The sequence below is a fragment of the Dendropsophus ebraccatus genome, chromosome 3, assembly GCF_027789765.1.
Source record: "Dendropsophus ebraccatus isolate aDenEbr1 chromosome 3, aDenEbr1.pat, whole genome shotgun sequence".
NCBI classification, from domain to species: domain Eukaryota; kingdom Metazoa; phylum Chordata; class Amphibia; order Anura; family Hylidae; genus Dendropsophus; species Dendropsophus ebraccatus.
Window position 1 is genome coordinate 64409211 of NC_091456.1, and position 26378 is coordinate 64435588.

The following is a 26378-nucleotide window of genomic DNA, read 5'->3' on the forward strand; positions in this document are numbered from 1 at the left end:
TTTGTTAGGTGGACACCCTAAAGGTCACAGCCATTTCTTTACTGAAAAGGTTCGGTATAGATGGTGAACATTTTGAGCTAAAGGTAAGATTTTATATTACATCTAAAAATATGCAATTATAAAGACAGCTTTTTTAGGAAGCCTTGTGTTGCATTGACTTAAAGGGGTATTCCAGAATACAACACTCAACTCCTTTTCAATGTATCTAAAATGTAAAGTAGTGAAAACATTTCAGTAGTTTCCCCATCACTCATCACATGTTGGTCTAAAATGTGATGTTTGTAAAGCAAAGAAGGGAAGTAACATGAGAGGCTTGAGGCTCGGTATTCACAAGATAAGGACATGGACTGCTGCCGAAGCCAAGCCCACTCGTAATGTGCTATAGGTGTACAGAGGGCAACAAGCGTGAACACATAAAGCTAATCGTGAATGTTGAGAAAGTAGGATTATTGTTATACTGCTGCTCTGTGCGTACCAGTCTACAGCTCCCTTATAAGTTTTGTATCCAAATGGCAGAACACCCTTTTAAATCTATACATAACTGTAGACTGCATCATTGTTGCCTGCTGATCAGGGCCGTTTTATTACACTGGTGGGCCTGGTGCAAAGCCCTCAAGAGTGGGCCCCCCTCACTTTTTGGCACCCACACTGTATTAAGGGAGAAGTCCGTCAAAAAATGTTATTAAAGCATTTTATTGCCCCCCAAAAGTTATATAAATTACCAATATACAATTAAATGTTTATAAAGTGCTTTTTTCCCTGCACTTACTACTGCATCAAGGCTTTATTTCCTGGATAAAATGGTGATGTCACGACCCGACTCCCAGAGCTGTGTGGGCTGTGGCTGCTGGAGAGGATGATGGCAGAGGGATGCTCAGTGTCCCTCCAGTGCCCTGTGTCCCCCTGTATGTTACGAGCGCTTATAGTTAGAAATGACAGGCTGTAGGCCAGAGCCCTGTGCGACTGCACTGGTCCTACATAGCAAAGGCCGGCCTGCTCGGGGGGGGGGGGGGGGGGGGGGTTAAAGCGTCCCTGCTGATGATAGCACTTATGAGCTGGACAGTAAAGCCAATTGTTTACCACGGTATGAGCAACATTTACCATTAGCAATTATTTTTATTTCTTTATGCCCATTGGTCATTTATGACTGTCATTAGGAGAAAAAAAAACTTTCACAATGTTCCTCTTTTCCTTTTTGTATTTGCTGCATAAATGCAAAACTAAAGAGTTATTTCCATATTCCATTTGCCATCTCTTTGATCAGTGCTAGGGGGCTTTGTATCTGAGTGAGTAAATCTGTCAAGGGGAAATCGATGCAGAGCTGATACGTTATAGCTAGTAAAGGCTTCACATTTTGGAACTACAGGCCTCACAACTTATTTGGAGGTAAAAGCCCACATGAGAAGTCTTAAAGGGGTATTTCACTAACATATTTTTTTCTTTCAAATCAACTGGTGCCATAGATTTGTAATTTACTTCTGTTAAAGGGGTAGTGCGGCGCTCAGAAATTATTCACAGAATAACACACATTACAAAGTTATACAACTTTGTAATGTATGTTATGTCTGTGAATCGCCCCGTTCCCCGTGTCCCCCCACCCGTGTACCCGGAAGTGTGGTGCATTATACATTACCTGATCCGTGTCGAGGGCCATCCACCATCTTGTGCCAAACGTCATCTTCCGAGTCGCTGCCGCCCGTCCCCCCTCCGCCGCGTCACAACTGTGCTCAGCCGCGATTGGCTGAGCACAGTTATGCTCAGCCAATCGCGGCTGATGACTCGGCAGAGGGCGGCCGGCATTCGGAACAGTCGGAGCTGTTCGCCGTCCGCCCGAAGAAGACGTCGCTGAATGAAGATAGAAGACTGGTGTCGGCACGTGACAGGTGAGTACAGCGCACCACACTTCCGGGTACACGGGTGGTGGTGGTGGGACACGGGGAAGGGGGCCATTCACAGACATAACATACTTTACAAAGTTGTATAACTTTGTAATGTGTGTTAGTCGGTGAATAATTTTTTACCGCCGCACTACCCCTTTAAGTCTCCAGCCTTCCAGTTCTTATCAGCTGCTGTATGTCCTGCAGGAAGTGGTGTATTCTCCCCAGTCTGACACAGTGCTCTCTGCTGCCACCTCTGTTTTTGTAAGGAACTGTTCAGAGCAGTAGCAAATCCCCATAGAAAACCTCTCCTGCTCTGGACAGTTTCTGACATAGACAGCGATGGCAGCAGAGAGCACTGTGTCATACTGGAAAAAATACACCACTTCCTGATAAGTAAGCTGATAAGAACTGGAAGGCTGGAGATGTTTTTTTTTTTTTTAATTATGAATTTCTGGCATCAGTTGATTTGAAAAAAAAATAGTGAACGTACTCGTTTTAAAGGGAACCTGTCACCGGGGACGTGGGCACAGAGCCTGCCCGACCCCCCCCTACCCCCCCCCCCCCCCCCCCCCCCCCCCCCCCCCCCCCCCGGCTCCAGTTGCGGGACTCGCCAGAGAAGGTAAGTATCCGGGGGCTGCACCGGGGGGGGTCTGTGCCCGCATCCGTGGTGACAGGTTCCCATTTAGTAGCTGGTTTGTGGTGATCTGAGAGAGTAAAGGTTGGGTTCAAGCAGTGCAACTTTTTATTTACTTTTACCTCTCTTTTGTTAATTTTTTTTTAACCAATATATTCTTTCCTTCCCAGATTGTTAAAAGGGGGATGCCACCTGGAGGAGGCGGGGAAGTCGTTTTTTCTTGTCCAGTAAGAAAGGTTCTCAGACCAGTTCATCTTACGGATCCTGGCAAAATAAAGCGTATCAGAGGAGTGGCGTATCCTTTACTCGAGTGCTGTATACAAAGTATTCTTGTCATTGTGCCAGTGTCAAAAAAAAAAAAATCTTTTCTCTTGCATGAGTAGGGATAGCTAGCTCTCAAACTAAGTAGCTTCTTGTACTTTTGAAATAAACCTGGGACGGATAAAACTTTGAGTGTTAAAGTACAATGATGGCTTTAATATCACACCATCCTGGGTGGAGATGGATGGAATAATTTCCAGAAAGCTTTGCCTAGTTATGAAATTTTCATTCACAGCTGTCAGTATTCTGGCGTCAGCCCTCCATTTTCTTTAACCTTTTGGTTTACAGATATTCTGTCCGTGTATCTCCACAAATTGGCAATAGAATAGTAGAGTCTGCAAGAAGCATTCTGAATAAGTTCCTCCCGGATATTTATATACATACAGATCACCTCAAAGGGCCAAATTCTGGAAAGTAAGTTTTGATACGTGTTTTTCCGCACATATGTCAATTTATCAATTTTTTTTACTTTTTTTTTTTTTTTTTTTTTTTACAGTGGTGGTGTGTAGTTGTGGGGGGCGGGTTTTTGTATGTTCTAAGTAGGTAAAATATATCTGTTTCCTTATTCTTAGGTCCCCTGGATTTGGTCTGTCTCTAGTGGCTGAAACAACTGAAGGCTATGTAATGAGTGCTGAGCTTGCATCAAACCCACAAGGGCAGGGACAATCTGTACTTCCAGAAGATTTGGGCAAGAACTGTGCTAAGCTACTTTTGGAAGAAATCTATAGAGTAAGTTGGTTTGAGGAAAATTGCATGTATGTTTTGATGTTTCCTATGGCAGTGTTGGGGGAGGGGGGGGAGGGTGCTCAACCTGATGGACTAAATACCGTCTCTCTGCTCTGGGCCCACTGCACCTGCATTCTACTGAACTGACCGTACTAGATGGTGACTGTGTTGTCACGTTAAAACACAAGCTGTGGACTTTTACCACCTATGGCACAGAGGGGCTCATTTACTATCGCAAATGCAGTTCTAGCACAGTTTATGCCTGTCGACGTTTATTGTAAATTTTGCTTACCTTTTTGTGCCTCACTCATCAAGTCGGTACGGCTTAGCAAAACACTGCCTTGGCTTTGAGGGAAAGAGTTCTGTAGCTTCTGTGCGAATATTGTTGTTCTGAACTTAGAGTTAACATTGCACTAGATTTATGCCCCTGGAGCAATTTTTGACATTATTAGTCAGTTTTGGGCCAGTTTGCCTATTGGCTTAGAAGTAGAGAATGTTCATATAAAAGCAGGACCTACTCCAGCAACTCGGGGATACCAGCACCTTACTGTATTTGATTCTAAATAAATAATTGAGGTTTTCCCAGTAAAAGATGATGGGCCAAAAATGTGGTACCGTTGCATGCACTGTTATGATGAGGCCTGTGAATGAGGAGACATGGAAGAGTATGAACATTGGCTGAATATAGCTAATGAGCATTCTTAGGCTATGTTCCCACATGGCGTTTTTTTGTTTCTTTTAGCGTTAATTATTTGATTTTGCTGGAATTACGGTAAAATAGTGCTATTTTTGCTGCAATTCAGTCAAAATTGTGGCAGAAATAGCACTTTTTTTTTTTTACTGTGATTACACAATTTGCAACAAAATAGCTAAAAAAAAAAACTATGTGAAAACATAGTCTAAGAACGCTCAAATAGTAAATAATTGGCACATATAAGAGGTAGAGATTAGCCAATGAGCAAGCAAACACCAAACAGAACATGTGCGGCCGTATAGCCGAACGCTGATCTCGCACTGATCAGCGCTTGCTTGCATCCATGCACTTCCTTATATCAGGCTGTGTAAAAGGACCCTTATGGCTTAAAGCTACTCTGCACCCACAATCTGTCCCCCTCAAACCACTTGTACCTTTGGGTAGCCGCTTTTAATCCAAGATCTGCCCTGGGGTCCGTTTGGCAGGTGATACAGTTGTTCTAAAAAAAACAACTTGGCTTGGAGTATCTGTGCCCTAACTTTGCACCACCCCTCCGTCCCTCCTCCCTGCCTCTTCACCATTTTTCCTATTTCTCTGCAGTGAAAACTACACTGGTGCCTTAAAGATTCAAAGATTCATCCCATGTGCTTACACAGTTGATGACTAGTAAAAAAATCTGCCTGGAGCATTCCTAATGATGAGGAGGGATAGAGAGGTTGTGCCAGCCTAATGCATACACAATGTAGGCCACGGCTCTTTGGCACAGGGCTGCAAGTTTAAAAGTAGTTTTTTAGGACAATAACTGCATCACCTGCCGAACGGACCCAGGACATATCTTGCATTAAAAGCAGCTATCTGAAGGTACAAGTGGTTTGGGGGGGGGCAGATTGTGGTTACAGAGTCACTTTAAGGGCTCGGCACATATTACTAGTGAAGTAACCAAATTGAGTGGGATAAGCTTAATAGGGGCGCAGACTGCTAGGAGAAGTGGGGGGGGGCAGACTGCTAGTAGTAGTGGGAGGGAGCAGACCAGGGATGCCAACTGCAAGAAATAGTGGATGAAAGCAGGGTGAGATGCAATCTGCTAGGAGAAGGCGTGGGAGTATGCTGGGTGGGGATTCAGACTGTTCAAAGAAGAGGAGGAGCAGGGGGGGTGGGGGTAGCAGGCCAGACTGCCAGAGAACTATGACACCCCTCTTACAGTAAGGGTTCCTGCACATTGAGCATGCTGCATGAGGTAGAGAAATGGGGAATTGAAAGAAAGCACCAGAAACACGTCTAGGTATTGAAGTGTCTCTGTTTATGCATATATTCACATTTTACTTTTTAATGTCCCAGACAAAACCTTTTAAAGCGACTCTGTGCCCACAATCTGTCCCCCCTAAATCGCTTGAACCTTCAGACAACTGCTTTTAATCCAAGGGGTTCGTTCGTCAGGGGATTCAGTTATTGTGCTAAAAAACAACTTTTAAACTTGCAGCCCTGTGCCAAACGGCCATGGCCTAGATTGTGTATGCCTTAGGCCGGCACAACCTCTGTCCCTCCTCCTCGCCCTCTTCATCATTAGGAATGCTCCAGGCAGATTGTCTCCTATTCCTGTATGAGCCCGGCACATGGGCCGGATCATTAAGGCACCTGTGCAATGTTCAGACACAAGAAAATATTCTAGGGGCATTTCTAATGATGAAGAGGGTGGGGAGGAGAGACAGAGCGGGTGTGCCAGCCTAATGGCATACACAATCTAGGCCACGGCCGTCTGACACAGGGCTGCAAGTTTAAAAGTTGTTTTTTAGGACAATAAATGCATTACCTGCCGAACGGACCCCAGGACAGATCTTGGATTAAAAGCGGCTATCCGAAGGTACAAGCGGTTGGGGGGGGGGGGGGGCAGATTGTGGGTACAGAGTCGCTTTAAGGCCTGCTTACATTTCACATTCTTCATTGTACTTCTCTATTGCCTTATTTTCAGGTGTCACTGCATCACAGAAAGGAGGCACATGTTCAGACATTTTGCATTGCCTTTTCTGCTTTATTTTTCAGTATGTGGTGAAACAGCATCATATGCCGCATTTACAAATTTATTAGTCCTTTTGCCAAAGTGTATAGAACAAAAATTGAGTTTGTGAATTTCAAATATCAGGTTTTCCGTAGTATAGCATTGTGCACCATATTGATGTTTTTTGGTTGCACGTAGGGGAAGGGCCTCCAGAAGTCTGCAGAACTAAATCTGTGCTGACTGGTCTTGGAAATGCTCCCTATATTACTTTCCAAGTATCAGCATCTGCTTGGCTTCATTTGCAAGCGTTGATGGAAAGGCTTTGTTTTTTCTGGCTTTATTCCTGCAGACTTCTGATATGCCACACTGCTGTGTTCTAGCTTATTTGATCATATGTGATTTAGGAAAATCCCTGCAATATTTTTGTTTTTTTGTAAGATAATTTTACCACTGCAAAATATCAAATACTAGGAAAAGTACCCATCACTGCCAAAGTATGTCTTTGTCTTTTTGGGTCTTAGGCTGTGTTCACATATACTGCATTTGCAGCGGTATCCTACCGGTATTACTGTATTTCCTTCTCTCTCTCAGATGTCGCTGCTAATTAATTAGTTAATTTTATTTTGTGTGCCTTGGAAGACTGGTAGTAGTCCCAAGTATATCCCAAACTCTATTTTAACTGGAAAAGTTGGGGGTCGTCTTATACGCTCAGTCATCTTATATACCGGAAAATACGGTAAATTGGCTACCACTGCAGAAGTCAAAGCAAAGGCACCCTTTACACATCTGCATATACTGTCTACAATTGATTTCTATGGCTCTGTGACATATCAGTAGTTAGGGATTCAAGATTTGGCTGTGATCAGTGCCAAAAAGTTTTAATTAATGGGTCCGTGCAAATTGCGGACGGTTCCGGCTGTGTAAAATGTTTTGAAAAAAATATACCTTAAGTGGTGTGGAAGCCAAAAGGTTGTAAAACTTGCAAATCTGTATGTAAATTATGATTTCTGTAACAAATGTACACAAAGTCATGGAAATACAATGAGAAATTCCCTTCAAAGATTTTGCCTGATGAAATAAAATCGGCCATGTGAAAAACATGCTGTGTTCAGATTTATGCCAACAACCTACAGTGATTGGTCTTGGGCCCTATTTATTATCATTGCGAAATATAGTTTAAAGGGGTTGGCCACTTTATAGTAAAAAAGTAACAGTATTAGTAACTGTAGTCATTGCACTTACTGACAGCAGCTTCCTGTCAACCTCATAGAGCTATAATCAGACCCCCCCTCCCCCAGGCTGTGCTGCTCTGGGACGGGGCTGTCCATAAGATGGTCCAGCATGAGGGAGCAAATGACTGTGCCCTGCCCTCTGTGTCCTCTGTTGGCACATACAGGCTCAGTTTGGGCACTGGGGGTCACATGCTCCTCCTTATTGACAGAATTGCACAGCGGAGCGATCACACAGCCTCAATGGTTGCCATGACAATCAGAGGCTTCCCTGAGGCATCCAATGTCCGTTACGGTGGCTGATCAGGCTCAGTCCTAAGGGTGCCTCCACACAGACATTTAGCTGACATTTTTTCAGCCAAACCCAGGAACAGACTATAAACAAGGAACAGATCATAAAGGAAAGATTTCTCCTCTTCAGAAAAATCTCTCTGTCCCTGGTGTCTTCGGGCCTTCTCCGGTGACTGACTTACTGACTGGCCAGCAGCCTGTTAGTGCAGGGAAGACATCAGCGAAGGCTTCTGAAGACACCTGGAAACGTGATAAGATAAGTTATTACTTTATCTTTTATACTAAAGGCAAGGGCTGCATGGACATTGCTAACAACATATATACAGCCTTTTCTGCCTGATGGTCGGCCCGTCAAATTGCTCAGTAAATGAGCACCAATCTAGTAGATCAGCACTCGTTTACAGTTTATGATCGGGCCGTCAATAGGACCATAAGGCTCAGTCTTATCAGCTTTGCTATTACAGGCACATTACATTGCAATGGAATGTGCCTGTCATCAGGCAAACACATAGTTTAAAAAAGTAAAAGGTTTAAAAAAGTAAAAGTTTTAAAAAAATAAAATAAACTACGAAACACACAATCCCCATAGACCCCAATGCCATATAAAATGTAGAAAAAAAGTACACATTTGGTATCGCCATGTGGGTAACAATACCGGCAATAAAATTATCACCCGCATGGTGACCACAGAAAATTTAAATTTAGAAGAATGCTAAATTTGTCATTTTCTTATGGAATGTGGGCATTTTTCACAAGAAAGTTGTATGGATATCGTCCAGAATTAACCACTATCTTGAAGTTAAATATGTCACGATAAAACATTATCGGAATTGCACGGATAAGTTTTAGCATCACAGAGCTGTAACTACAAAGAGTCAGGTCAGATTTTAAAAAAAATGGACTTGGGTGGACTCGTGTCTTTGAAGTAAACTGGCTTGAAATCTGTACAGGGAAATTACCTATATTTTCTGATAATTTTCTGTTTTCGATGTTTTGCAAGAAGTGTAAAAAAATGTTTTGTTTGGTGCATATGTGCAGTAGATACCTGCAATTGACAATATTGCCTATGGAGCCATATGGCCTTCATGGTCAGCTCTCTGACATCTCTCTACTAATGACAACGTCACAGTTGAATAAGATGCCAGGAAACTTCACCAGGATCACATTTCTCCTGTTTGTGCAGACATCGCCGAACCAGTGCAATATAAAACACGCTTGTGAGGGTGTTTCATAAGATGTTGTGCAAAGTTCTAGTTAACATTTTGTTGTTAGTGAAGGCAGCCTCACTTGTATTTGGTTTCAGTTAATAAATACCAGTAAGGCTGCCTGCCCAGAAAGCATAGCAAACTTGTGTGGATATGACACAGTGGGCATTAAAGTATAGGACGAGGTCGAGAAGACATCATTTAAGGCAGGGAAGGCTAGAAGGGATCACCTTAGTTAAAATACAGGTAAGTTCTCAGTTGTGCTTTCCCATGCCTGGAATATGTCAGCAATTTTAACTGTTTCCTGATTTATTATGTTAATTACTAATAGATAGATTTAAAGATTTTTACTACAACAAAGTTTGCGCAAAAAGTACATTATAAGTTTAATTAAAAACTTTGAATTATCTGCTTTTTTGATCAGTTTAGAGTGGATCAGTTTTGATAATTGAGCTTAGGGCCCTATTCCACCGGACGATTATTGTTCAGATTATCGTTAAATCGTTCGAATCTAAACGATAATCATTCGGTTGAAATGCAGTGAACGATTAACGACCGAACGAGAAATCGTTGATCGCTTTATAAGACCTGGACCTATTTTTATCGTTGCTCATTCGCAAATCGTTCGCATTGAATAAGACGTTGTTCGCAGTAGATACGAACGCAATAGAGAAGAAATAGCAAAGAAAAAACTATCGCAAATATGATTATCATTCCATGGAAATGAGTGAACGTTTTCAGGTCTTTCGCAATAGCGGTCGTTTGAGATCGTTAATTGTTAACGATTATGCGACCGATAATCATCCGGTGGAACAGGGCCCTTAGACTATTTGACGAGTGGCTGGACATCAGGACGTCATTGAGCTCCATGATGGTTTTCACAGTGGATGGTGCTCTGCAGCTTGCCATGTACTGTAATATCAGGAGTAGGCACAGTACTGAGCCCTGTGCAAAAACTGTACACTGGCCCCTATTTGTGTAATAGCCCAGTATGGCGCACCCTGCATGTGCCCCTAACAATCCTTTGTTAGTACTGGTGATGCTTTACATGCATTCTTACATTAGGCAGCAGTAAACCATTAGGAAGAAGTTTTGTTTTTGTTTTGTTTTTTTTTTACTCTTTGCTCATGTTGAGGCAAATAATTGGCAGAGGTACATATTTAAAAGACTTAATAGTAGTATAGAATAATTCTTCTGACACCCACTCATAATAATATAATATTCTATTGAGGACAGATTGTTTACTGTCTGCAAAAAGACAAGGCGTCCATTACCAGTGTATTACAGTAAACAACCTCCTAACCTAGTGTTTGTTTTGGCTTACTAAGTAATCTGTTGTATCATTAACTAACAGAAATTCTGCATGTCACTGTTTAGTGTATTGTACATTTAGGATGCAGCTGGCCATAGACACCACATAATTGACACAGTTCAGACTTTCCCTGATTTTCATGTTCATGTGTTTTTTTGTTAAGTTCTACAAGTAGATGGTTGTGGTCCAAGGGCTCAATACAAACGGGCATGATATCACCTTTTCTATTGAGTACAACAAACAACTTCCTAAAAGCAATGCTGTTTATACAAAGGACTGCACAAGTGAGATTATAAAATGTCTTTGTTCCTCCCTTCTCCCTAACATGCAGACATTCATTGTTTTGTGGTCAGGTCTGCCTTCTGGTTGCTTACATTTTAGCACGTGATCACATATGCCTTAGCAGATAATGTATGCGGTATGATAGCTGAGATGAGTGCTGCCCAACACTCCTTCTTTATATACCTCTGGGTCATCCTAGCGAGTTCGGTAGCCTAGGAGTAATGTGAGCTCATCAGAATGTGACTGTGGTTTGGAGCCTTTGCTGAATATGCATATAGTATGCCAGTATTTTTAGAGGGCATAGTGTCCTGAATACTTGATTGCTCCTGACAATGCAACCTGTATGGCTACACTACTTTGTAACCAAAAATAAACAAGTAAAAAAATATAATTATATATAAATGTGTATGTATGTATGTTTGTGTGTAATAAATAAATATATTACAATAAAGGGGTCCGTGGAGCCTCAGTTACGAGTCTCAAAACATGGGAATAGCCAGATATCCCTCTCTCCAGAGAAGGAAGCCCGTTGCCAAGGGGTGCCTCCTAGTGGGGAGAGCACCAAACCACCCTGATATGTAGTCCCTGAGGTCCTCACTCTGTTGCGAGCTTTGGGAGCTAAATAGGGAAACACCAGGGTGGTCCCTGTAAGGCCCTGTAAGTGTTCCGAAACACTTAAGTGTGACAAACATGCAAAACAACGTGTGTGTATGTGTATATATGTGTGTGTATGTATGTATGTATATATATATATATATATATATATATATATATATATATATATATATATATATATATATATATGTATGTGTGTGTGTATATATAAATGTGTGTATATATAAAAAATTATATACACACACACACACACCTGAGCTGTAATAGGTTGCTGTGGCCAGTTTGCACCAGTCTAAATTTTACACCCTTTGATAAATCTCCCCCAGTATGTTTGCTCAGTATTTTTAACCCCTTAACGACATCGGGCGTATATTTACGCCCTGATGCCGGTAAGGACGTTCAGAGCGGGGCCGCGCGGCGACCTCGCTCTGAACCGCGGCGGTCCCGGGTGCCGCTTGTAGCCCGGGACCGTAGGTATTAGCGGGCACGGTCCGATCGCCGTGCCCGCTAATACAGTAATCAGATGCAGCTGTCAAACATGACAGCTGCATCCGATTACCGGATTCAGCTGTTCCCTGGTGTCTAGTGGTGGAGATCGCTCCCCCGGGATGTTATCCCGGAGGAGCGATCTCCGTTTCTGAAAGGTGGCCGGGGACCGCTCCAAGATGGCGCCGTCCCCGGCTCGGCACTTGTTTACTTCCGGCTGCAGCAGCCGGAAGTAAACGAGTGCCTATCTCATGGATCTCTGCAGCATATCTATGCTGCAGAGATCTCAATGAGAGATCAAAGCACTTATACTAGAAGTCCCCCAGCACAAAAAAAATCCCAAAGTGCAAAATTGCGCATTTTTGGTCGCATCAAATCCAGAAAAATTGTAATAAAAAGCGATCAAAAAGTCATATATGCGCAATCAAGGTACCGATAGAAAGAACATATCATGGCGCAAAAAATGACACCTGACGCAGCCCCATAGACCAAAGGATAAAAGCGTTATAAGCCTGGGAATGGAGCGATTTTAAGTGACGTATATTTGTTGACAATGGTTTAAATTTTTTACAGGCCATCAGATACAATATAAGTTATACATGTTGTAATCGTAACGACTTGAGGAACATATATAACAAGTCACTTTTACCCCAGGGCGAATGGCGTAAAAACACATTTCCCCCAAATAAACAAAATGCTTTTTTTTTTTCAATTTCACCACACTTTGAATTTTTTTTCTGGTTTCGTAGTGTACTTTATGCAAAAATTCAGCCTGTCATTGCAAAGTACAATTAGTGACGCAAAAAATAAGGGCTCATGTGGGTTTCTAGGTGGAAAAATGCAAGTGCTATGGCCTTTTAAGCACAAGGAGGAAAAAACTAAACGCAAAAATCGAAATTGGCTCTGTCCTTAAGGGGTTAACCCAAACAAAGAGTGGATTTAAAACACAGAAGGCCTATGTTAACACACTGTTAAAATTTAGTGGATGGCTGTTATTTAATGACAAATAATTACCATTATTTTAATACAACGACCGTTGCTTTGAAATAATAGCTGTGAGTGTGAACATAGGCCTTCTGTGTTTTCAACCCACTCCTGGTTTTGGTTGAAAAATACTGAGCAAAAATACTGTGTGAGAACCTTTTAGCCTTATAGTATATTGAATTTTTGCACATCTGGAAATTAGGGGACTGATAACATTGTAAGTAAAAAACAATTGTATTAGTTCTTTATAGGGACACCTCTCTACCACATTGTGCTGGATTCTTCTCAAATGAAGAATATTTATAATCTAGTGATAAAATATGTATAGTCCCTTTTGATAAAAAGTGAGTTAGCTGCTTCCTAATGATAGCTGTATATTTTACACTTTACAGCAGTGAAACTGAATTTATGTGCAGTGTTCAAGTGTCACCACTAAGGGGCAATATAGCCAATAGAAAGCTGAGAGTTCATACTTGATTAACAGGGCAAGTACTGTATGATGACTGGTAGCTTCATTGATTAGCTTGTTGGTTTTATTTATTGTTTTTCTTAGTTTAGTTTTTCTCTGTGATCGCATATCAATGTCAGTTCAGTTGTAAATTCTATGGCACTTACTCTTCATTCTGTGTTTACAAAGCCATGTTTGCTGCTATTCACCTTCTGTTCTGCCCTATGAACTGCTTTCCAAAATCCTTGCTTGTATTTGCAGGGAGGATGCGTAGACTCTGTAAATCAGAGTTTGGTTCTGCTCCTTATGACCCTTGGACAGCAGGATGTCTCCAAAGTCTTGCTGGGACCTTTGTCTCCTTACACGTAAGTTTCATTGTTTTCATTACGATGATGCCTTCCTCTGGATCAACACAGTAGGGTTAAACATAATGGACATAAGTCTTTTTTCAACCTTATTAACTATGTAACTATGATGTGGCTTTAGATTCTTTAATATATGGTGATTGGTTATCTTATTGTTCTTTGGAACTGTTCTGTAGAGCGGATCAGCATGGCCTGGTGCGGAGTCAAAGAATGTGAACTGTCCTTTTTCGGTTATCATGGTACCGGTGCTGTATATGTGTAAGGTACAGTACTGTGATAACTGAAGAATGGTGGTGCCATCAAGAGACTGCTCTGGGCCTCACTAAACAGAACATGGACCTCTTTAGAGGTATCAGCAATGGTTATTAAGAAAATATAGTAAGACTCTATTAGATTTCCTACATTTGCCAATGACTGTGTTCATATAAACCTTCCTTAAGCTGGCCATACACATTAGCTATTGATCAGCGAATATACCACCAGCAATATGCCTGATGAAACTAGCTATTCAGGGGAGACTTTGTAGAAGGCCAGTGTTTTTTTTTTTTTCCCCCTAAGTGGCAAATCATCAGACTGTGTGCATATAGTTGTATTTATTATAAGTCGACCACTGCTAAGAAAATAAATGAAACCTGAAAGCTCTCATTTTTATGTCAGTGGGTCGGCGACAGACTATTGTACATTTCTATGGGCCCTGCTGTAAAGCAGAATACTAAATGACATTTAAAACAGTTAAACTTTTAATTTAATCTGTTTTCTTATATTTTGCATGCTTTTCTATAGCCTATCTTTATATGTGTTCACATTATGCTTATTGCTAGGCATCCTTACTGGTACGGTGTACAGATGAGTATGATTGGCAAGGAAGACCTTTGTTGGTTTGAGGGATTCCTGTTCTTGATTGTTAAATCAATAAAAACAATTAAACATATATGATTTAAAGGTGAATTCTTGCCAAAATGTATTTTTTAATATGTTATTACATAAGCAAAGTTAGACAAATTTCTAATATGCACTAATTATGGAAAATGTGCATATACTGCTATTTCCCTCAAATTAGTAGTTTACACAGGCTTCGGTTTACCTAAATAGGGATGTCACAATTTGGGTGTATTTACATGGTGTCCAGCAGGGGGCGCAGTATATATAGACATTACATCATAAACATAGCTGGGTCCTTTTCTGTGCTTAACTCACAAAATTCAGCTACTGTGCGCCCCCCCAGTGAAAACATTCCTCCTACCAACACCTGGCCCAACCGCATCACAAGTACCAGCACATCACCTTCATGTAAATACACCCGAGTCATGATGTCACCTATTTTTTTAGAGAAATTTAAAGTCACTGTCAAATTTTATTTTTTTTTTCAAAAATAAAGTCCAGGCGATTTTAAAAAAAAAAAACTTTGCAGTTGGGTATATTAGGCAAATATGCCATTAACTACATTTAAAAACCTTTCCCCAGGTCCCCCCCTCCTCTCCTTTCTGTCATCCACTACTCAGAATCAGGAAATCTCAACTGTTTTACATCAGTCGGATCCTGTCTGTTCTATGGAGAGGGCAGGGGAAGGAGCAGAGAACAAAAGGATTACACCACAGGGAGCCGCTTAAGGCCCCTATTTAGAGGTCAGAGAGGTCAGTGCTGATGTCAGAGGAGAGAGCCTGGTGATGTAGCTGTAAATTAACTTTGTCCTGTTTTGGTGCCTCATCTCTCCCCTATCCATAGAGAATAATGAAGACAAGGGGGGGAGCTTCAAACTGCTTTTTCATGATAAAAATGCATTTTTACACTAATAAAACCCAATTGCAAAGTTTCTTAAAATCGCCTGTACTATTGATTTCTGCAAAAAAAAAAAAAAAAAAAAAAAAGCCTGTCTGAACTATATGTGCATTTCACATAATTAGTGTACATTAGGAATTTGTTTATGTAAAAAAAAATATTAAACATTTGGGGCCGAAATTGTCCTTTTAAGAGAAGAGACCAGGCAAGATCACAAGCCCAAAAATATTGCACACAAAAAAACAATTAGAAAATGGAAACTGAAAAAAACAAACAAACACCTGAGTCTAAGCAGTACAAACAAAAGCAATACATTTACTTAAAGTGACACGGTCAGCATTTTGACTGCTCTCCACCAATGTAAAGGGTAAATGTTACAGCTTTCATTACTTATTTTATATCACACCTCATGGTGCTTGTTCTGGTGAAAAGTTGTTTTTATCACCTGTGGATTGGTACATGTTGGCGGGACCTCGCGGTCTTTGTACCACATCGCTCCGCCCCTAGTGCCACTTAGCCCCGCCTCCATCCGTGACGTCATCGTCGCATAGGCCCCACCCCGTCAGCGGCCATTGGTGTGGGACAATCTAGGGGGTGGGGCCTAGAGCTTTAGGTTGGCCCTTCCAATGGCTGCTGAGGAGGCGGGACCTATGCGGCGATGTCACGGATGGGGGTGAGGCTAAGTGGCGCTAGGGGCGGAGCAACATAGGGTGTGAGGCCCCACCCACATATACACCAATCCACAGGTGATAAAAACAACTTTTTACCAGAACAAGCACCATGAGGTGTGATATAAAATAAGTAATGAAAGCTGTAACATTTACCCTTTACATCTGTGGAGAGCAGTCATAATGCAAAAAGGGGGTGACAGTGTCCCTTTAAGCCTAACAATGTAGCCTGGAAAAAAAATGTAGAGCTGGTAACCCCTAACTCTGCACAGCATTGCCACGATATGAAAGGCTGGATAGCCCCTACTTAACAATAAACTCATAAATGATGTGTATTACAGCTTCTCTGTTCTGTGTGTGTACTTGACAGGATTGAGTTTTTGCGGCATCTAAGGAGCTTTTTCCAGATCATGTTTAAGATTGAAAGCAAAATGTTTGAAGAACGTAAAGGATCCGAGAAAGTGCTGATGACCTGTGTCGGTGTTGGATTTTCCAATCTCAGCAAGACGATAAAATAATGCGCCCAAATTCTCATTGGGATCATACTGACAGATGTACTCGCTGTCCAGGAGAAGTTGGGGTTTTCTGTGCTGTATCACATGGGAACCATGAAGAAGCAAACAGGAACATTATTTCCACATTATCATGACTTTGGACCAGTGGTACCTCATCAATAAAATGCTGACCTCTCAAACACACTGAGAATCTGAACCTCCGCCACCAACTGTTCACTTCTGACAATATCATTTATCCTAAACTGTTCAGTAGGAAATTTTTACAAATGTATTTATATTCCCTTCTGCCTTTTGGTTGGGATACACCCTTGGATATGTAAATATTTGTCAGTTTCGGAGAGTATTTTACATGCTTTATTACTTGGTGCCTAAAGTCTGTCTTTTTATTGTTGCAGATATTTGTTCAAACAAACTGAAGAAATTGACTATTTTGTAGATGGCAAAGAAATGAAAAAAAGCATAAAATGTCATTTGCTACCAATAAGCAAGTGGCTAATAAAATTGCCTACTTTTGTTTGTATGTGGCCATGCCTTGTGAACTTGTGGCTTAACACTGGAATGTTTAAGTATGATAGTACAGTATCTTTGCTATCGATCTGTATGTACTAATGGGGTCTCCTTTGTCTGGCACAATGATGCAAAAATGTTATTGTAAGTGAAGGATATTATATTCGTAAGAACAATGAATAAAGCATAAAAGGGGGCACTCACCAGCAGTGTATTCAGACCATCTGGCTTTTACCTAGTCTCCCCCGCTCCCCCTGCGCACAGCAATAAAAGGCGGATGGTCTGAATACACTGCTGGTGAGTGTCCCCTTTTATCCTTTTATTCATTGTTCATACAGCATGTTTATTTCAGATTGAGCACCACCACATACCGGAACCAGCCTGAGATAGAGTGCCATCTAGTGGAGAGCCAGGCAGTGCTATCACTTTTTGTCTGTCTTGTTGGATTACATTGGTAAGGTTACACTCTGTTGAGGTTTTCAGCCACTATGGCACTGCTCATATTTTTTTTTATGTAGGATTAAAGGGCCATTAAATCAGAATTTCAGTAACACCAATCTGAACCACAGTAACACAAATCAAGGGGTTAGAGCTCTCTATACATCCTAATGTTCATTTTGGTGGGTAAGCATTTTTTACCTAGATATTGTCTGTAGTCAGTTTGCCATGTTACATGGCCCCATGAGTAGTGTAAACAATTGCAGATCTGCTTGTCGAGCCTATTACCCGTCTCTACAATCGTGTAGTAAGGGCTGCATGGACATTAACGGTGTCCTTGCAGCCTTGCTTTCAAATTGAAAATAATAACTCTCCCCCTATGTCCCGCAGCCTTTTCTCTTCAGTGACAGGCCAGGAGGGACAGACCCAAGGCCAGTGATTGGCTGAGTGACCTGTCAGTACAGAGACAGGGCCAGAAGTGTCAGCTAAACAACTCTGTTGCTGAGAGTGTAGCAGCAGCCAGTCCTTTTTCAGTGGTGGATCTTTGGAAGTGCTAAGTAACCCAATCAGCATGAAATTAATTCTCCAGCCGGAATGAATTTTTTGATCCAATTAGGCTCATGCACAGAACTGACCCAGAGTGGTGCTGAAAGATGATCGGTTTACTTCGTGACAGGTAAACTTTGTTTGTGAAGGCCTAATAACATCTGGGCAGGGCTGGTGACCTTATATAAGATGTTTTCTTCAAAGGAATTGTTCTATGATTTATTTTCATAAAAAGTTCTAAAGTAATATGGTCTTAAAGGGGTTACAACAACTATGGCCGCTTTCTGCCAGAAACAACACCACTCTTATCCTCCAGTGAAGTGAATTTAGCTGAATTGTAATATCACGTACATCCTGGTAAAAGGTGTGCTGTTTTTGCAAGAAAGTAGCTGTTTTTTTGCTTCTTTGTTTTAATTCATTTTTTTTTTTGTTATTCATAAAGAAGAGTGCTTTAGTGACCTGTAACTTTAGCTTAGCTCCTATTCACTTGAATGAGCTGAGCTACAGTTATACCATGACTGGACACCAACACCGTTCACTGCGCTGAACAGCACCCTGCCAATCTGTTAATCATCCCTGCAGAGCACGCTGACAGGCGGACAGCTGTGACTAGTTATGGCCCAGTCTCTGTCCCCATGCCTAGTTCCCTGCTCTGTCTACACCTGTAATGTGTGTGTCTTGTTTTAAAACTAATCTGTCACCCCTGCCCATCAACCCCGCTGGTGGCACCACTTGATAGTTATCAAAACTATTTAGAACAAATGTTTGTTGACTGTTTATTTTTTATTTTTTTTAAACTTTATTAAGACACTGATTAAGGAGGCGGGGCCTAGGGTTCCCTGGGCTCTAGCTGATTGGCTATGCATGCAGAGAAAGATATCGCCAGCCTGGAACAGGCTTTCAGAAGGGGACTCTTCAGATGGTAGCGTGACCGATTATGTGGAAAAAAATGGAAATGGATCCCACAGCTCAGGTAAAATGTAGAAAATTTATTGAAACATAAATAAAAAAAAACATGAAATGTGTTAAAAATGGTGTGATTTTTATCACTTTATTTTTTTTTATTTATGTTTCAATAAAATTTCTACATTTTACCAGAGCTGTGGGATCCATTTCCATTTTTTCCCCACATTATTTTGCCGGGATATGGCCCGAGTATTCTCCACGTGCTCCTTTCTGAGACTCTGATGGTGCAGGAGAGACCAGCATTATGGGGTTGAGCTGAGAAACTTGTACTGTTGTAAATGAACGTGACCGATTATGTTCAGTAAAAAAAGCCACTAAAATTCAAAACGTGCTGTACATGTTTAGGGATTAAAATGTTATAGTGGGGTATCACTTGAGGACCATTAGCTCATTCATAGGGAACAAGTTTAGTGGCGGTTTCTTACTGAACTAAATTGGTCGCACCACCATCTGGAGGGACCCCTTCCGCAAGCCCAGTCCAGGTTGGTGGCATATTTCACATACAGTAACAGAACCGACCAAGGGTGGATTAACTTTACAATAAGCCTTGGGCTGTTCACTAAGCCAGCACTAGCATGGTGTGCATAGTATGGAATAGATAATGTCATATTTATCATGTACCTGTAAAGTTTTATGAAAAATGTTTATCAGGCAGCAATGTGCTCACTTTTCAGCTTCTAAATTGCTTTTATTTTGAATTTGGTGCCTAAATACCTTAACAAAGGTGTCATTGTCTCAGCACCTCACTGTTTGTATCTGTGAAGTAGGAGGCGGAACTTCCTGATCCATCACCAGTGTTAGCCCCAGTGTAATGTTATTCTATGGCACAAGCTGGAAATGCATGTCGTCAAGGGGTTAAAGTATAAAATAATAAACTACCCCCCCCAAATTCAATTCACAACATTACTCCAGACCCCAAATTACACCAAAATACTTCCTTTCCTCACACACACACTGCTCCCATGACCCTACTCTCTTGTGTCCCTACCCTCACCTCTAACTAGTCACCTTGTATCCCCCTGCCCCAACCCCAGAGTGGTTACCCTCTAGCCAGCTCTTCACTGGTTGCCCTGCCTGTTCTTTTTCCATATACCTGTAGCTTTAGTGTTCCTCCTACATAGTGCAGACTGTACAGGACCTGTGGTGACATCATAGTTACATGTTAAGGTCCTTTCTCTAATGTTACTGAATTGTCTCCAGGCTTCTGGCTTTTCCTTAATTTGTGCAAAAAAAAAATGTAAAACTGCAATCTGCAAATCATGGCAGAACTGTATCTTGGAGACAGTACATTACTAAAAGTATAAGTCTGTTTGGGTGGCCATGGATTCTCCAGGAGCTCAGGGCCCCAGGCTAGTGCCCAAAATGGTCCTATTATAATACACTACTGGCACTGAAAATCGGGTACATGAATGGCCAATGTTCGGGTCCAGCAAAGAGACAAGGATGATTATAGTCAGCCATTTCTGTATGTGGATATATGGTAGTAATGGGGGATAGGGGAGACTGGGAATATTGGCTACAGTAACAGGGGTGACTATTAGGGTTGTGTGTGTGTTGGACTGTACTTTGCGGCAAGGCTGTTGTTCTCTACTGGCTTTGAACTCCTCTCACAAGCGACGGAGGAGATCTGTAATGACACACCAATTGCACTGAGCTCTGGCCCAGGCGAGTGGTTATAGGGCAATAAAGCTTTGAAAATTACGTTATCTGGATGCTGTTGGATTCCTTCTACTGGCTGCAGGGACTGGTCACCATTTGCTGATGTCACTTGATGTTAAGGAGGTATTCCAATGATCCTTAACAAAAAAGAAATGCACAAAAAGCATATAGGTGCACTTGCCACCCCCCACCGAGTTTTTGATACCTTCTCTACACTGCTTCTAGGACTCTACAGTGGAGCTCTTGGCATTCATTATGATGCTGGGTTCTCCAAAACTGTAGAAAAGTTTGCGCTACTGTACACCATGCACAGATAGTATTTTACAGATGTGTGAATGCGTCCTTACAAATCATCCCGGTTTCCCATCATGCCCTCTGGATGGAAAACTACATCTCCCAACATGCATTGCACCTAGGAGCCAAATGCCTGGTACCTACCCACTGGCTCGTTCTGCTTTGGCTGGGTGATCACTGATAACTGCAAATCCGTTATATAAGACCTGTTACAGCCTGGCCCACAAAAGAGGCTGAGATCATATGTCCTCTGTCTCAGAAGGGAGGGAGGGGGCCAGAGTGGACCAGGCAGTAAGGATTTTTTTTAGAAGACAAGGAGGTAAAAAATTAAAAATGGCCTGAAAAGTCCAAAAAAGAAGAGAAAGACAAGGGGTACTACAGTAAGGGTACCTTTACACATAGAGATTTATCTGACAAATTTTTGAAGCAAAAGGCAGGAACAGAGAACAGGTTGAAAAAGGAAAGATTGAGATTTTTCCTCTTTTCAAATCCATTCCTGGCTTTGGCTTCAAAAATCTGTCTCTGTGTAAAGGCACCTCTAGGAAAGAGTTAACCCTTTTAATTCCCATACATAATCGAAGTCTGTTTGTAATAGGCTTCTATTTCATGAACTGGGTCGTTTGTCTGTATCACATGCTGACTCACCTAAGAACCATAGCGCTTTTTGTCGACCTACAGGACTGGTTGGGTGTAATTTTTTGCTCCACAATCTCCTAGTTTTTATTAATCATATTTGCGTAGATGGGGATTTTTGATCCCTTTTTTATTAACTATTTTTTCTCACAGATAATGTGACCAAAAAAAGACACCTGCAAATCTGCAATCTTTGCCTTTATTTTTCTTTCCTCCTTTCACCGTACAGGAATAATTTTGTTAAAGTTTACTAGATTGGACAATTACGCATGCTATGATATCTAATATGTTTTTTTTTTATTCCTTTATTTCTTTAATTTTTTCCATTACAAAAAAAGAGCGAAAAAGAAAAAAATTACCAAATAGCATTTACACAATTCAGAACAATAAAACCAGGGGGAGAGGGAGTCAGCATTGTTTTGACAATCATGAATACATTTTTACATAATAAGGCCCTCCAATTCCATACCCCTCCAATTCCTTATTATCTATCCCCGTAGACACCCACCCTCGGAGAGGAGAAAGCAGAAGGGAAATTAAAAAAAAAAAAAAGCACACCCAGAAAAAGTCCTACAATGGCGAGGGACAAAGGGAAATGTGTAATATAACATCGTTATTACCAATTTCTCCATCTCTTTGCAAACTTCGGGGAATTAGACAAGCAAGTCTTGTGTCTATTGATATCTAATATGTTTAATTTATTTTTATGCGTTTTATTTTTAAAATAGGAAAGGGGGTGATTTCAACTTTATTTTTTACACACTTTAAGTCCCCTAGGGGACCATTACATTCAACCATTAAATTGCATATACTGTTTAATGCTATGCCATTGCATAGCATTGATTGGTATTATCGGCGATCTTCCCACAGGGTCTCCCTGAGCCAGCCAGATTGTTGATCGGACCGCACGTAGATAAGTATTAGACTTCCGTCAGTCAGGGAAAACCGCCCCAGTCACACTGCGGGGATTCCGATCAGCCTGGCATGGCAGAATAAAACTACTTTTTCTTCTTACACAGTAGCTCTATACTATGATTCTGGGAATCACAATGATTGGTTCTCTTTAAGGGTACAAACCCACTTGACGTATTTGCTGCGTGAATCAGTCTTAAAAATAAGCAGGCAAAACGCACGTTGGCTTTATACAATTGTTCTGCGTTAAAATACGCAATTGCGTATTTTTGAAGCATGAAGCTACATGCGTTTTTCGCACAGGTTGTTAACAACTGATGCTTTGCTAACAACAAGCTTCACGCTTCAAAAATACGCAATTGCGTATTTTAACGCAGAACAATCTTTTAAAGCCAACCTGCGTTTTGCCTGCTTATTTTTAAGACTGATTCACGCAGCAAATATGTCAAGTGGGTTTGTACCCTTAAACTTTCATCGTGCGATTTTGCGTGGTGAAAATTTGTCATTCACATGCATGTACATGTGGTTTGCGGTAATGTGCAGCAACCCAAGGGGGTGTGACTAAAGATGAGCGGAACTTTCGGCCCGAAAGACGCTCACTGCAGTGCGATGCCTGCGATCCCGTGTGCATAGTTGCGCACCCGGGAATCTGCGGCCGGGATCTTCCAGGGAATTCAAGATACATTCCCTGGAAATCCAGGGAATGTATCTTGAATTCCCTGGAAGATCCTGCCCGCAGATTCCCAGGATCGCAACTATGCACCTGGGATTGCAGGCATAGTAATTGAGCGAAGATGCCGTCGGACCAAAAGTCTGACGGTTCGCTCATCCCTTGGTGTGACCAAAAATCAGCAATGTTTTATTTTGGCACTGTGGTGTGACCCCTCTTTGAAACCCTCTACCCGCCCCAGGACTTACGGGTACGTGATACGGCGGAAAGGGGTTAAGCTCCATTCACTTAATGGAACGGAGCTGTAAAACCCCATCCAAACTGCAGACAATAGTTGCGTTAAGAAATAAGCGAATATTTGTAAATATGTTCTAATAGCCTCTTACCTTAGATTGGAGCTACCCACTTTACCCTTACAATTCCTAAAATATTTATTAGTATTGTGACGGAGTATGTCATGGAAAGACAATGGGGGAGATTTATGAAAGGGTGCAAACTGCCCACAGCAACCAATCAAAGCTCCTTTTATATTTTACCAGAGCAGAAAGCTGAGCTGTGATTGGTTGCTGTGGGCAGTTTGCACCAGGTGCATATTTACACCCTTTCATAAATCTCCCCCAAAAGGTGTATATTTGAAAAAAAGAAATGCCACTTTCCTTTCTTCAACCTGTTGTTTCCTACAATAGACCTGGATCTGCACGAAATGTCAGACCTTACAGGATCTATATGATTCAGATACCATAAAGCAGTTCTCTGATTTACTATCCAATTCTGAGTTATGTGTAACAGACAATGTGGAGAAGTTGTGGATGGAGTATATATTTCCCCAAGTTTTATCAGAATGTATGCAGTAGGTCTGGTGTAAAGCCTGGTAATGGGTGCTGATGTCCAGGCCACAGCTAGACAGTCTGGGTTTTAGGGTATATTCACACGAACGGTCTCGCAGCGAGATTCTTGCTGCGAGACCGGCAGGTCCTGGCAGTTCCCACAAACTATATACTCGCTGCGGTCTGAACGACCGCAGTGAGTATGTAATTCTGCCGCCCTTAATCCCTTCTGCTCCCGGCTGGCTCCCCCGCTGTAAGCATACATTACCTGTCCTCGCTGCACGGGTCCGGCGTCCTGCTCTTCCGCCCGGCCAATTAGTGTGTTGCCCAGCCGCAGCCACTGATTGGCCGGACGGGAGAGCAGGACGCCGGACCCGTGCAGCGAGGACAGGTAATGTATGCTTACAGCGGGGGAGCCGGCCGGGAGCAAAAGGGGTTAAGGGCGGTATAATTACATACTCTCTGCGGTCGTTCAGACCGCAGCGAGTATATAGTTTGTGGGAACTGCCAAGACCTGCCGGTCTCGCAGCGAGATTCTCGCAGCGAGACCGTTCGTGTGAATATACCCTTAGAGTTCTCAGGCAGAGTAATCAGGACTCAGGTGTGATGGCCTTATAAAAGTCTACTAGGTGCTCAGATGTCTCTCTCTCTCCCTGGGCAAAAGAGCTAAGGCCAAGTGTCTGAAAGAGCCCTGCACTAACACTGCATCAGGTTGTATGGACTGTGCTATATTGTGTTTTGTTGGTGCCAGGTACTAGGCCTGCACGGAGTTAGCCAGGAGCATTTATGTTTAGTTAGAGCCGGACAGGCATAGGCTTTTATTTTGCTGTTTTATTTTGTTTTGCTACAACCTGAGAAATAAAACTGGCTGTGGTCAGTTAAACCAAACCTTCGTGTGGACTGACTCCTGCATGTGTCCCTGCCAGAGTGCCTGTCTACCCCAGAAGACCCTTTCCTGCTACCTAATCCCTTACAATTGGTGGAGGAGGCTTTAGGCACAAAAATCTGGCAGAAGAGACCACTGTGTAAAATTTAAAGGGCCAGTGTTCTTTTTGTGGTTCTGATAAAGGACTATAAACCTGCACATATAAGATGGAGGACATGATCAAGGCTTTGTTACATGCTGTTGCAGAGCAACAGGAGGCTACCAAAGTGCAAGCGGAGGCTACTAGAGTGCAAAAGGTGGCTCTAGAGGAGACTAACCGCAGACTGACTGCACAGCTGGAGCTTGCACAGGAGGAGCAAAGGCAAGACCGGGATGCTTTAAAACAAGTTGTGCAGCAACTATCCAGTGTCGCTGGAAGGTCCGCAGGTGTAACAGATGCCAGTCCTACCTCCATAAGGGCTAGTCATTTTTTGCAAAAGATGACAGCAACTGATGATGTGGAAGCCTACCTAGCAACCTTTGAAAGAACTGCCGAGCGAGAAGGTTGGCCAAAAGACCAGTGGGCAGGACTGTTGGCACCTTTCCTTTCAGGTGAACCACAAAAGGCATACTTTGACCTTGATAATCAGGATGCCATGAACTATGACAAATTAATAAGAGAAATCTTAACACGGTTGTCCGTGCCCAGCGTGTGCATAACTGGGTGTACCATATGGACAAACCTCCCCGCTCTCAAATACATGACCTCATCAATCTTACCAAGAAGTGGTTGCAGCCAGATATCCTGACAGGCCCACAAATGGTGGAACAGATTAAAATGGACCAATATTTGCGGTCCCTGCCAGTCACCTTACGGAAGTGGGTAAGCCATGGGGATCCCAAAAGTGCTGATCAGCTGGTGGAGATGGTCGAGAGGTACACTGCAGCTGAGGAACTGATGAGTCTGCCACAGCGCCCCCTAGCCCCGCAGCGGAGAACTCCAGGCCTATCTGGTAAGACTGTTCTGAGGGTAAAGGGAACTGGCAGAGCTGATAGAATGGTGCCTAGACATGGAGAGACTGAAAGTCAGGGACCTGAAGCCTGGCAAGCTGTGTCAGGAAGGTCGGTGACATCTAAGAGACTCAATAAAGACTTTATAAGATGCTTTAGATGTGATATGCCAGGACATGTTGTTGCTAATTGCCCTATGTCTTATAAACCTATGCAATGTGATGCTACCGCCGTTTATCACTTTATGCTAGGCTAGCATGTGCTGCATCGCCTGGTGGGGATAGTGATAAACAAATGTGCATGATTACAGTAGAAGGTAAAAGTGTAAATGCATTACTAGATTCAGGTAGTCTGGTCACTCTCATAAAATCTGATTTGTTAAACCCAAGGAAAAGTCAGGTTGGAACCATTGATGTCATTTGCATACATGGGGATACCCATAGTTACCCGACTGCAATGGTTGATATACATACCCAGTGTGGTCCCGTTAAATTTAAGGTTGGGTTAGTGCCAATGCCGATGCACGATGTCATTGTGGGGCGGGATTTCCCACAGTTCTGGGAGCTGTGGGAAAATAGAGTTTCATCTAATATGTCTGTATGTCATAAGTCTGTGAGCAT

At 42.2% G+C, this 26378-nt stretch overlaps 1 protein-coding gene across 5 annotated transcripts in view; it reads left to right on the plus strand.

Moving 5' to 3' along the window:
• RCL1 (RNA terminal phosphate cyclase like 1) overlaps positions 1-26378 on the plus strand; it is a 58436-nt gene that overhangs the window by 14548 nt on the left and 17510 nt on the right. For 3 of the 5 annotated variants that reach the window (XR_011362148.1, XR_011362149.1, XM_069961924.1), the window contains exons 4-8: positions 9-83; positions 2685-2809; positions 3124-3249; positions 3408-3564; positions 13365-13468. Coding sequence is in view for 3 of the 5 variants with exons in the window: in XM_069961924.1 (XP_069818025.1) it covers positions 9-83; positions 2685-2809; positions 3124-3249; positions 3408-3564; positions 13365-13468 (587 nt within the window). In the remaining 2 variants the exon portion in view is untranslated. Of the gene's footprint in view, positions 1-8; positions 84-2684; positions 2810-3123; positions 3250-3407; positions 3565-13364; positions 13469-16285; positions 16947-26378 lie in introns of those variants that run through there. The other 2 variants (XM_069961922.1, XM_069961925.1) reach the window with 1 other exon arrangement.